The sequence below is a fragment of the Urocampus carinirostris genome, chromosome 17, assembly GCF_059441175.1.
Source record: "Urocampus carinirostris isolate Australia breed hairy pipefish chromosome 17, RoL_Ucar_1.0, whole genome shotgun sequence".
Classification (NCBI taxonomy): Eukaryota; Metazoa; Chordata; class Actinopteri; order Syngnathiformes; family Syngnathidae; genus Urocampus; species Urocampus carinirostris.
Genome location: NC_142365.1, coordinates 5,679,219 through 5,692,725, shown reverse-complemented (window position 1 = coordinate 5,692,725; position 13,507 = coordinate 5,679,219). Strand labels below are relative to the sequence as shown.

At 38.0% G+C, this 13,507-nt stretch overlaps 1 protein-coding gene across 2 annotated transcripts in view; it reads right to left on the bottom strand.

The window, feature by feature from the left end:
- The window catches only part of LOC148349016 (unconventional myosin-XVIIIa-like), a 158,587-nt gene that overhangs the window by 121,444 nt on the left and 23,636 nt on the right, over nucleotides 1-13,507 (bottom strand). For both annotated transcript variants that reach the window (XM_088320741.1, XM_088320742.1), the window contains exons 3-6: nucleotides 5,992-6,048; nucleotides 2,122-2,209; nucleotides 1,946-2,052; nucleotides 1,687-1,863 (exon numbers count right to left, since the gene is read on the bottom strand). In XM_088320741.1, coding sequence (XP_088176867.1) covers nucleotides 1,687-1,863; nucleotides 1,946-2,052; nucleotides 2,122-2,209; nucleotides 5,992-6,048 — 429 coding nt within the window. The remainder of the gene's footprint in view (nucleotides 1-1,686; nucleotides 1,864-1,945; nucleotides 2,053-2,121; nucleotides 2,210-5,991; nucleotides 6,049-13,507) is intronic.

Below are 13,507 nucleotides of genomic sequence, written 5' to 3'. Positions count from 1 at the left end.
TTGGGGCGGCTGTTTTTAAGGTGCTTTGCTAACAACCAATCACTGTTCACAAAGCTGTAGAGCAAATAAGCCCAGCACAAAATTGACTTCCAAGTAACTCAGAACTTTGGAATGGATGGAACGACGGCGTCCCCTTTTGGACAGTTCCCAAACGTACCACTTCATCATTTACCATAAGGAAATCTGATAACGAAGTTTTGAATGTAATTAAAACATTCAAGGCAACGTATTGATAAAATAATGTTCTCACCAAACTTAATTATATCGATTAGAGGGGCATTCTCAAGTACAGAACATTACGCAAATTTCTCACTTCTTTAGCTTCCTAACAAGTTGAGCAATTTCAAACACCGTCACCTGGTACTGAGAGTATCAGATGTCATACAGGCATGATTTGGTAAAGTGTCCCTGGTCCATATAAATAGAGGAGCTGATCGATAGCTCACCCACTCTTCTAGAGAATTAAATCAAGATCGATTCAAAGTTACATTGTTGGGGCGGCTGTTTTTAAGGTTCACAAAGCTCTAGAGCAAATAAACCCAAGCAAAAAATTGACTTCCAAGTAACTCAGAACCGCGGAATGGATGGAACGACAGTCTCCTTTTCGACAGTTCCTGAACGTACTAATTCACCATGTACATAATGAAATCTGATCAAATAAGGTTTTGAATGTAATTAAAACATCCAAGGCAACGTATTGATAAAATAATGTTCTCACCAAACGTAATTATATCGATTAGAGGGGCATTCTCAAGTACAGAACATTATGCAAATTTCTCACTTCTTTAGCTTCCTAACAAGTTGAGCAATTTCAAACACCGTCACCTGATACTGAGAGTATCAGATGTCATACAGGCATGTTTTGGTAAAGTGTCCCAGGTCCATATAAATAGAGGAGCTGATCGATAGCTCACCCACTCTTCTAGAGAATTAAATCAAGATCGATTCAAAGTTACATTGTTGGGGCGGCTGTTTTTAAGGTTCACAAAGCTGTAGAGCAAATAAACCCAAGCACACAATTGACTTCCAAGTAACTCAGAACCGTGGAATGGATGGAACGACAGCGTCCCCTTTTCGACAGTTCCTGAACGTACCAATTCACCATGTACATAATGAAATCTGATCAAATAAGGTTTTGAATGTAATTAAAACATCCAAGGCAACGTATTGATAAAATAATGTTCTCACCAAACTTAATTATATCGATTAGAGGGGCATTCTCAAGTACAGAACATTATGCAAATTTCTCACTTCTTTAGCTTCCTAACAAGTTGAGCAATTTCAAACACCATCACCTGATACTGAGAGTATCAGATGTCATACAGGCATGATTTGGTAAAGTGTCCCAGGTCCATATAAATAGAGGAGCTGATCGATAGCTCACCCACTCTTCTATTGTCTCGCATGACTGCCGCAGGGCGCGACCGCGCGGGCCTGAACTGTGGCCTTGAGTTCTGCACGTGGGCCATACGTCTGGACCACGAGACCAAATCTCTCAGCGACATCAAGTAAGAGGACAGTTCCAAATTTAACGCCATGTTTTCTGGTTCTTGGGAATGAGCGTTTTTTTTTTTTTTCTGTAAAAGAGAATCTCCCCAAATCGACTAGCATTATAACGGGAAACTTCCTTTTTGTGCTAGTAACTTTCAGCGGTTGAAAACTCACATAAAATCAGGTTCAGCTTACCTTCTCAGAATACATGGAAGGAGCACTAACGGGGTTAATGATCACCATGTTGGGCCCGGCATGGGTGTGCACCAGGTTTCCGCCGTACCGTTGCCGCAGTGAATGCATCACGCTGGACTCATTCAAATACTGAAGAGAGGCCAAGTCCTCCACACGCTCAAAAGACGGCGGATTGGCCTGGAAGGTTCGGGTGGCGAGAAGTTTTACCCGGCGTGTTTTTGACTGATGCCTTTCAAAAGGCGCTCTTCTGATTTATTACCTTCTCCACATCGTCTTCATCAACATCTAATAACGATCCATCACTGTCCAGGCGGATTTTCACCTTGCCTTCGGGCAGACTCCCCGCTTCTGTCTTCAGCAGGGTTGCTGCAGGACCAAAAGATTAATTTGTTTGATTTTTAAAAAATGGATCTGGCCGAGAAAGGTTTTACTCACCCAAAGAGAAGCCATCTTTGTGGACAAGCCAGACTTTCTCTGAGTTGTACCAGGCTCCCTCTGACGCGACGTTTGCTTCATTCTCTGCCTGTATGTTAATGATTTAAGAAGAGACACAATGTTCATGAAGACATCGAACTGAAATAAAGACATCATGAGTATTTGTTTACTCAACATTTTTTAAAAAAAAAAGACTATTTCTAAGTGCAAATATAGGGGCTTTGAACTCACAAAATCCACAAAAATCTATCTAAATCTAATTATATATCTAAATCCCAATTTGTGTGTACACGTACGTTCGTGTGTGGCTTATAGGCTCCAAAACGGCTAAACCGATTTTTCGGGAAATTTACACAGTTGTACTTTAGGCCCCTGGAAGTGTTTTAAGCTAGGTTTAGTGTCAAGGATCACCAATAAATACCAGATAAACATGTGCCTTCGTTGTGGTAACCCAAAGTCCCACACTACAAGACTGTACTGGGTCAGCTGACACACCCTTTACTGTTGGGCCAGGTTGTGACCCACCATTACCTCCCAGTACATGCCTCGCAATTTATTGGTTCGTGGGAGTGGTCACAACTGGGGCCAATCTGCAAGGGATCAGCTCTATTTAATGACAGATGCTCAGAGAGAGAGACATAGAGAGAGACATAGAGAGAGAAAGAGAGACATAGAGACAGAGAGAGACAGAGAGACAGAGACAAAGAGAGAGAGAGAGACAGAGACAGAGAGAGACAGAGAGACAGAGACACAGAGAGAGAGAGACACAGAGAGAGAAAGAAAAGCAGATCACCAAACTGGGGAAGAGAAAGCACCAGTCCCCATAAAATTCTGGGGTAAGCGGCCAGTAGCCGAATATTTTTTGGGAAAGTCATAACAAAAATTCCGTTTTGTTTAGAGTGAAGAAAAGTCAGGACTGGACGGAACCCTGACCTTTCGTGGAGTGCTAAAAGAACGGCCTGATTTGATTTTAACTGTTCTCTCTACCACCTACCACAGAAAGCCTATTTCCGATGGTAGAAAAAGCTTTTTTGGGACCTCATCCCCCATTTCTCTAAACCGTTTAGTAGTAGTAAATGAACAACCTTTTCTTCGAATCTGGAAAGCCGTCTCTTGGTTGTGTGATTTCAAGTGTAAAACCTGCCCTTGATCCCTTGGTAGCTCTGGAGGTTCATGCAGTCATGCGGCTTTTTGGGACAGTACTGTCAATTGTCTCCCTGGCGTTTTTTTCAACAAACCATGGCCCAAAAACCTCGCCCAAGGAGGAGGCCTGGCGACTGCAATCTATGCGCCTTATTGTCCGGTGCGCCTTATGTATGAAAAATATATATGACAAAAGACTCTTTTTAGGGGGATGCTCCTTATGATCGGGTTTGCTCCATCATGCGGAAAATACAGGAGTTGAGACATTGGGGATGTGCTGAGGACGAGCCACCTCAGACTTGTAGAAGTCTCGGGTCACGGCACCAATTGAGACAATATGTTGTTTAGTTTCTGTACAAGTGTCCTGCAATGATGAGTCCAACAGTGCCACCTGCTGGTATGTGGTGAGGTTTGGTTTGGCTTTAGACTTTGCGACAGGAAGGTGGGGGGTTTTGGCAGTCTACGACGAGCTGCCAACGGTAAGACGCGATCTTTTGGTGCTCCGTAAAAAGTTAATTTCAAACATTAAAACCTCAGCTGACAAATCTCTCAACATGCACAGTAATGTAATTGATGTTGTCAAGCTGTTTGGATTTATTTTCGTTTTGTTTCTGTTGCCTTTTATGTTAGTTTAATAATAATAGTAATAATAGTCTGGAAAAATAGTCTGTGTAATAACCTGTGCAGCCCTTTGAGACTCTTTGTGATTAAGGGCTATACAAATAAAGATGACTTGACTTGATTTGAGAGACTCCTTGGGATGCAGACCATAGATTGGAAAATTATTGATTTTTAATTTGAAGTTATGCTTTTAAGAAAAACAATTGACTTCACCAAAAAACAGCTAAACAGTCTCCTATTGAATTCTTGTAGCCCTGATCTTGGATTATCATAAAGTCCAGCTGTGCCTCCACTTCCTGAGAGTCCTCATCTGGACCCGAAGCTTCATCCGGCCACCCACCGCTCGTCCATTGAGAGCCCGCCACATTCTCAAGGACGCCACCCACCTTGGTGCTCATCTGTTGGAGCTCCTGCCATCTGGATGGCGATACGACATGCACAAAAGCTGGAAAACGCTGTCTTTGCCAGAGCCAGAGCACAGTGGCTGCAATTAATCAGGCTGGATTCAAAATCCTTTGCGATGCTTATTATGCATTCCATCCTACGTATGTATTTTGATTTTACACTTAAATGAAATGAGCTGCATTTATATAGCGCTTTTCAAGTCAATGACTTCCCAAAGCGCTTTACAATGTGCTCCACATTTCCCAATAACGGCCTTGCAGCCATGTAGGGCGCTAACCTGCTTATTTGGGGTATTAGGTGTTCAGTGTCTTACCCAAGGACACTTCGACATGTAACACGGACGAGCCGGGATTCGAACTGGGATCCCTTGATCCCAAGACGAGCGCTCTACCTCCTGAGCTACTGCCGCTTAAATAGTTTTTTTGTTTTTTATTTTACGCTTTACTCTAAAGAAAAAGCACTCTTGTTTCTATTGTATAATTATGATAAATTTAGTCGTGTTTAAATCTAAGCTCAAAACACACTTCTACTCTATAGCATATGAATAACCTTTACTTTTTGTGGACAATATCTCTGTATTATTTGTAATTGCAACATCCTTTGCCTTGTAATCCTGAAAGGGGGATACTACATGTGCGGTCCCTTCTCAAGGTTTCTTCATTTTCCTCATGTTGAAGTTTTTGAGTTTTTCCTTGCCCTCATGTTGGTTCCAGATCAGGGGATGGTGTAATAATAGTCTGAAATAATAGTCTGTGCAATAACCTGCGCAGCCCTTTGAGACTCTTTGTGATTAAGGGCTATACAAATAAAAATGACTTGACTTGACTCGTATCATACCTGTCAACCTGTACGTTTTTGCCGTACAAAGTACGTTTATTATGCATTTTAAGATGTGTACGACGTACAAAAAAATCTGTACGGAAAAACGCAAATTTGTCAATGATGGGTACCATCCGGTATACACCGACTATGACCAAACGGCAAAGCAATCAAGTCAAACAAGTTTGCCGCGGTAGCCTCTATCTCGGTGAGTTTTTTTTCCGTTGCAAACGAAACGAACGGTTTGATGCTACTGTGCGCATGCGTCTGCCGCCTCGGATTGCATGTGGTAGTTATGTAGTGAAAGGAAGTCCGTCTCTTTTTAGAGAACCAGATTTTTCGGTTCAACTCATTCAAGAGAGCCGGCGCTCAAACGGCTCACTTGCTTTGATGCATTATATTACGAAGTATGTTGTATAAAGAAGTTAAGAAAAAAAGGAAGTATAAAAGGAGAAAATGAAAAAAGACAGGTTATTCCTTTAATCAGTATATTACCAACAATAATTTAATGCAGAAAATGAATTCATGATTTGAATAAGAAAATGTATTATTCTACTTAATTATATGTGCATGTATTTTTTCCTTCTACAGTGAACGTCCAAGCGACTTCATTTTAAACTTTTTTTATAATAAACCTCATTCATGTCGAGCAACTCCGTATCTCACAACAAAATGTTAATTAGCAATATATATGATATAACGAAACACATGTACAATATAACGTGTTAAACTACATAAACAAACACGTTTGAAAAAAAATATGGTGCAAGATTATTTTGTATTTTGTAAGGGAAAATACAACATTTTGTAAGGGCATGGAGCCGTGGAGCTTGACAGGTATGGTTGTATTCTTTTTTTAAACACCAACAAAAAAGCCCAAACCTTTGCTGCTAGGTGTGATGCTTGAAGAATGGTCACTGGGTCCTCAGAAGGCTTTGGCTGGAGAAGATAATAATAAGTCATGTACTGTAATCAATTTGACATTAATGTACTACAGTATTCGCTTGATTTTTGCATTCAATCCGTTCCACGAGTGAATTTCCGTGAAATATGGCCCATATTCATTTTGTGTATATGTAATTTATAGCATAACACAAGTTCACTTGTGCACATTACTATTATAAGTTTCCCTCAACAGGAATATTTTGATGCCGCAAAGCACTATGGGACGTGTAGTACAGAGACAATTGATCCACGCAAATTTGGCTTATTCGCTAAAAAAAATCTCAAGCGCATTGATTGACTTATCTAGGAATTTTCCATTTTATTTTATGCACCAACGCGGAAATGTCACAGTTGTATTCATACATATATACTGTAAGTCGATGCTTCCTCAAAGCAATGTATTGTAAATATACGGGACCGAGTAACTGAGCACTGATTTTATTGTGTATTTATCTGTGGAACCTGTAAATGGCAAGGGAATACTGTAGTGTGAGGAATTCAAAATGAATGTCTATTTCCCTTTATTGTTAATAACATTAGTAGTCATTAATACTTTGAAATTACCAAACTAAATCTGAAAAGACATTCATAATATTTCAGATGAGTAGTCTTAAACCAAATAAGTTGACATGGAACTAAAAAGCACTGCACTCAATAACTCTCGCCCGTAGAGGCATGATCTGGTGAAGCGTCCCAGGTCCATATAAATGGAGGAGCTGATCGATAGCTCACCCACTCTTCTAGAGAATTAAATCAAGATCAAGTATTTGGATCGTTATGGATGTTGAAAATATTAATGGGAGTAAAAATTTGCTCATTTTCTAACATATATTTTCTGGTTATCTCACACAGAACTGTATTGGAACGATAAAGCTATCCGTGATGCACAGTATTTTGTATCAAAATCTTGTTCGCTTTTGAAAGCAAAAAAAGATAAACATGCTTTTAGAAAATAACATCATTAGCACAAAAAATAATTCTTAACCTAAGATCAGGAAATGTTGAAATCCTGACTTTATATAATTATATATACAGGATATGAGAGAGAGAGAGAAAGAGAGAGACAGAGAGACAGAGACAAGGACAAAGAGAGAGAGACAGAGAGAGATAGAGAGAGAGACAGAGCGAGAGAGACAGAGAGAGAGATAGAGAGAAAGAAAGAGAAAAAGAGAGAGACAGAGAGAGAAAGAGACAGAGAGACACAGACAGACACAGGCAGAGAGAGAATTTTCCTTCATTTTAGTAACATTATTTTATCTCAAAAAATCTTAAAATGGGAAACATGTTTTATAAACTGATATTGGATTTTTATTTTTATTTTTAATTTAAGGGGGGAAGGGAGAGTTAAAGTTAAAGCAAAAATAATGATCAAAACGTAAAGGAAAGGGCTTTAAACTCCCAGAATCATTGAAAATATTATTAAAAATAATTACAGTATTTATTTATTTTACCCTATTTAAAGGACATCAGCACAGATACTAAAAACTAATACTCTTATTCCATCAAATTGACTGATTAATTTCTAAAAACAACACTTCTTAATCTCACCAATATTCTATTTAAGTAGAAAAAGAAATCTTATAACACATTATTAAGTGCCATAAGTGTCACGGTTGCCATGGCGCCAATTGGGCCCCGCCCGTGTGGCGCCGACTGCGGCCCATTAACAGATTGGCTTCCCGTCTTTTTAAACTCAGTGGGCTATCTCTTACTTTGTCAGTCCTTGAACTATTTTCTGCCCCACAAGACGTGGGTTTCGACTCGGTCCTGTCCCTGTTGGTATTTCCTTTACAGTATTGTTCCCCTTTTATTTTGTCCCGTTTAATATCTGTTTTCAGTTTAGTTTCCGTCTATTTTTGTCCTGTTTATTATTTTCTCCAGTTTTCGTTCCTGTCTAGTTTGTCCTGTTTATTTTCGATATCCTGATTCATTATCTATCCTGTCTGTCCCGTCCTGTCCGGTATCGACCCCATCTGTCCGATATCAACTCGGGCAATTGGAATCGATCTCGTCGGTCTCTGGCTTCCTGTCTTTCCACGCCAGACCGCTGCCTAACGTGCATGACTCCCCATTTCCCGTAAAATAAAAAGCTTGTGTGAGAAACATCACGCGTTTGGGTCCTGATCCTGAATTGTAATCATCATGCTTCTTATTTACCTAAAACCACAATAAAATACAGTGAAAAAAGATAAATAATGATTAAAATAACCCCCGAAAATCCTACCAAACCAATCTCTTACCAGATAGTAAAACAATAAAAAAGGAACAACTTTAAACTGCAAGCATCATCCGATATATACAAAAACAGCAGGTGGGTGCAAACAAAGAGAAAAATGAGAAGGAAAAACAAATAAAGGAAAGGAAATCAATCTCTGGCACGGACTGACGCAATTTGTACCTGAAAGGATTTGGTTGCCCGTGCACGCTAGCCATGCAAGCATCAAAGAAAGCAGCAGGAAGTGGAGGTCCAGTGACCCACAGAGAAGCAGAGAGCAGAAATAACCGTCAGAAAATGTTATGATCACATTAAAAAAAGGCCAGTGAGATAAGTTTATCACCTCTGTTCCTTTTCAACAAGAACAATGCAATAAAAAAAACAAAAAAACAATCAACACGCTTGACTTAATCCATCAAAATCCTTCACAGTAGCACAGATATTGCCTATAGTTTAAAGGGCAAATATTTGAAATGAATGAATGAATGAATGCAAACTTTATTTCGAACATTATAAAATAAAAACAAAAATAATTTTTTACATAAAATGTTCGAAAAGGGGTAGTAAGAAGACGCTTATTTTCCCTACCCCTTCATATTCCCTATTAAATACATTACATACATACAGGGTTGGGTAGGGTTACTTTAATTGGATTACTTTCAATTACTTTTGGATGACTCCAATACCAAATATGCTAATAAAAGACAAAAGAAACTAAATATGAATAAAACGATGACTCGCAACACGTGGTAAGCTTTTTCTCCTGGCTTTGATCTCTTCATGGTAATAACATAGTAATAACACTGGGATGAAGATCCCACAGCACTTGGCAATGTAGTCGTGCCTTGCTGAAGCAATCACAACTATTAAAATTATGACTCACAACGCGTGGAAAGCTTTCTCTCCTGGCTTTGATCTCCGGCAAAACCAACATAAAATGCGACAGAAACAAAATGAAAAAAAAAAATCCTAACAGCTTGCCAACATCATTTTTGCCGTTCCATGTATTCCGTTACTCCCCAAGCCGGCACAAAATGTAGTCATTTTATTCATATTTAGTTTCTTTTGTCTTTTATTAGCATATTTGGTATTGGAGTAATCCAAAAGTAATTGAAAGTAATCAAGTCAAAGTAACCCTACCCAACCCTGCATATAATAATAAAAATAGTCAGATATTTTATACACTAATCATCGTAGTACCCATCTATTAACGTTATAATCCTACTAGTCACTAAATATCATTGTGACACCAATGATAATAACAATAGCAATAGTAACAGGTATGATATAATAATAGTAACAATAACAACAGGGTTAACTATAGTTGTAAACGTAGTATTTCAATTCTCTAGTATCACTCATATGCCGTTTTCTTCATCTCTGTATTCTGCCAGTAATGTTATTTTTGTATTTATATTTGAACAAGTGACTAGTTGGACATTGTTTGATCTCATTTTGTAAATTGTTCCAAAGTGTGACTCCACACACAGACACACACATACTTTTCCTGGTGGTTCTCCCCTTTGGGATTTTGAATTTAAATCTTCAAGCAACTATGTATTATAACATGTATTAAGAATGATGTATTATATTCCGGAAAACGGGCTGTTTGCAACAAGTTTAACAAAAAAAAAAAAAAAGAATGGAATATCTCAAACATGTATTTTATTGTGTATTTTACTTCGAGTAGTCCTTTATTTTATAAGGGGTACGGATCTAAACGCAGAATTACTGGTTTTTAATTTTTATATTTTGAAATACTTGTCTATACTGTTGATATTCTTAGTTGTTATTCTTACTGCTGTAACAAATTTCCTCATTGTGGGATGAATAAAGGATTATCTTATCTTACCTTATTAAGAGTTTTATCGTTTAATTTGCTGTAGTCAAGTGGATTTTTTTCTTTATTTTGTTATCATGAAATTGACTTCTCACAGTGTTCAAGAATTCTTCCGTTAAATACTAATTACTTAATACTCCAACTTATTCGGGGTTGTCAGAGTTAAATCTTTTTGCTTTATTGCTTTTTTATATGTTGAGTTAACTCTAGAGTTAAAGGATCCTGAAAAACTAAATCTGATCTAACTCTTGAGTTAAAAGTGTTGAAGAATACCAAACAGTCAAACTTATTGGGGGTTGTCGGGGTTAAGGCTACGATACTTATTTCACTCTGAAGTTAACTCTACAGTTCAAAGTGTTGAACAACAAGGAATACCAATTACTGAATGCTCCAACTCATTGGGGCTTACCACAATAAAAGCTTTAATTGGGCTTCAATTGTGGAGTTAACTGTAGAGTTAAACATGAAAGAACATGGAGTACACGTTACTCGTTTGGAGTAATCAGAGTGAAAGCTTTAATGCTGATTTAACTCTGGAGTTAAACCTAGAGTTAATGGTGATAAAGAATACTAAACCATCAAATTTATTGGGGGTTGTCGGTGCCAAAGCTTTAAAGTTGCTTTAACTCTGGAGTTAACCCTCCAGGTAAAGAATGCTAAAAAAATAAAACTTCCTCGGGGTTGTCAGAGTTAAATCTTTATTGCTTCATTAACTGTTGCGTCAACTCTAGAGTTAAAAGTGTTAAAGGATCCTGACAAACTAAATCTAGGAGGTTAGAGTTAAATATTTAAAGCTGATCTAACTCTTGAGTTAAACCTAGAGTTAAAGGTGTTGAAGAATACCAAACAGTCAAAAATATTGGGGGTTGTCGGCATTAAAGCTTTAATGCTGCTTTAACTCTGAAGTTAACCCTTGAGTTAAAGAATACTAAATACAAACTTATCGAGGTTGGTTGGAGTTAAAGCTTTATTTCTGCTTTAACTCTGGAGTTAACTCTAGAGTTTAAAGTATTAAAAATTACTAATAGTATTTGAATAATGTACCACGTTTTACCTAGATTGTTATTATTTTAGTGCTTTCACACAAAATAATCTATTTTGAGGGTTTTTATGAACAAAAGATGATTTAAGAATTGAAAAAAACGTATTATATTGCAAAACTTTTATTATTTTGAAATGCTGATTATGACCAACAGCATTGGAGTATGTTTTTTTCTAAATATTTAAGATAGGATTTTGAGTTTTCCCCATGACCAGTAATGTTTTTTAATTGCATTACAGAAAATATAAATTGTTTATACTTTGGGTTTCAAGACAGTCCTGTATAGAAAAATGCAACTTTGGAGGAAGTTGTTTTTAAACAGGCAGCATAAAATTTTGGAGCATGATACAATTTTTCTGATTCGTATTTTGGCATTATACACGCCTACGACAAAAAATGTTGTAGGTGTGGAATAGATTTTTGGGGGGTTTATTTTTAACTCCACTCTATTCAGAAAATACAGAGGCTTGCGAAACTATTTGGCACCCTTGAACTTTGTGACCATCCCCATTGTCAAACATGGTGGTGGCAACATCATGATTTGGGCCTGCTTTTCTTCAGCAGGGACAGGGAAGATGGTTAAAATTGATGGGACGATGGATGGAGCCAAATACAGGACCATTCTGGGAGAAAACTTGACGGAGTCCGCAAAAGACCTGAGACTGTGATGGAGATTTGTCTTCAGACAAGACAATGATCCAAAACATAAAGCAAAAGCTACAATGGTATGGTTCACCAAAAAAACATATCAAGGTGTTAGAATGGCCAAGTCAAAGTCCAGACCTCAATCCAATTGAGAATTTGTGGAAAGAACTGAAAACTGCTGTTCACCAACACTTTCCATCCAACCTCACTGAGCTCGAGCTGTATTGCAAGGAGGAATGGGCAAAAATATCAGTTTCTCGATGTGCAAGACTGTAATCGCAGCAAAAGGTGGTGCTACAAAGTAGTAACTCAAATGGGGCTGAATCATTTTTCACACCCACTTTTTCGTTTTTTATTTGTTAAAAAATATCCAATAAAAGTGTGTTCCATTTCATGATCGTGTCCCACTTATGGTTAATTCTTCACAAGAAATTAGTTTTCTATTTTTATCTTTGAAGTCTGAAATGCGACAAAAGGCGGGGATGAATAAAGTATCTATCTATCTATCCATCTCTATCTAAAAGTCAAGGGGGCCAAATAGTTTCGCAAGCCACTGTCGCCTTGTAAATATGTACATCAATTGCATGTGTAATCATCCTGAAATGACATGATGAAATTATATTTTCATGTCATTTTAAAATGACATGTTAGCGATTTTTCGAAACATTTTTGTATCTTAATTGACATTATGCACATCCAAGAAACGTCAAGACTTGGAAAATAGCAAGCACACAGAGGAACAGAGTCCTTACATTATTGCTAGGGATGGCGAAGATCCTTTCCACACGCATGTGATCTTCCTCAGTAGGAATGACCTCTGCAACCTGCGAACGCAGGGGCCGGCATTTTCATGCCGCATCCGTGAAACGTGTTTTCCAATGCAGAAAAATCGATAAACATGCATGCAAACATGCACACGCGTGTTCACGCCACTGAGAATGAGCCTGGAGGTGTGCGGCAGGAGATAGCTTGCACCCAACGTTGAATAAGGAGTCTCCTTTATGTGACCGTCAAACATAGCGTGCAGACAGATAGGAAACATGCATAAATGGATAGACGATGACGACGGGTAAATGCAGGGAATAGTCCTTTGTGCAATCGGAGTATTGCCAGAATTCAAGTTAGCCGTGTAATCGGTCACAGAAATCCAAATCAGGTCTTAGTCTGACCACGAGTAGTCCGATTAAAATACCTAAGTTAGTCTGATTACTCGTGCATGTAATTAATATTAACTTGCATCAGATAATCAGTTTACTAGTTTCCCTAAACTAGGATGTTTTCACACTGCATTGCAGTGCAGAGACGAATGATACCGGCAAATTCCAATTTATTTGCAAAAAAATATGTTTATTAGTTGAATTCCCCGGGACATTTCCATTTTTTTAAACTCCAAATATGCTACAGTTGTATCCATCCTTTTGGAGTGTAAGTCACTGCAGAAGTTGAAAGCAAATGGAATGCAGCAATGGATCATACTTTTAGAGGAAAAAAAAACAAAAAAACGTTTTTTGGGGTTGATTTTGGTTAGAGACATGAATGGAATAATCTATTATTTAATATCAAGTGAAGTGGGGAAACAATGTCAAATGTGATTCCTCAGGAACGGCAAGTACATGTAATCATTTGTTTGTCACTAGTCGTGTAAAGGATTATTTCGGATTGCTCCATCCATCCATTATCTGCACCATTTATCCTCAGTAGGGTCACGGGG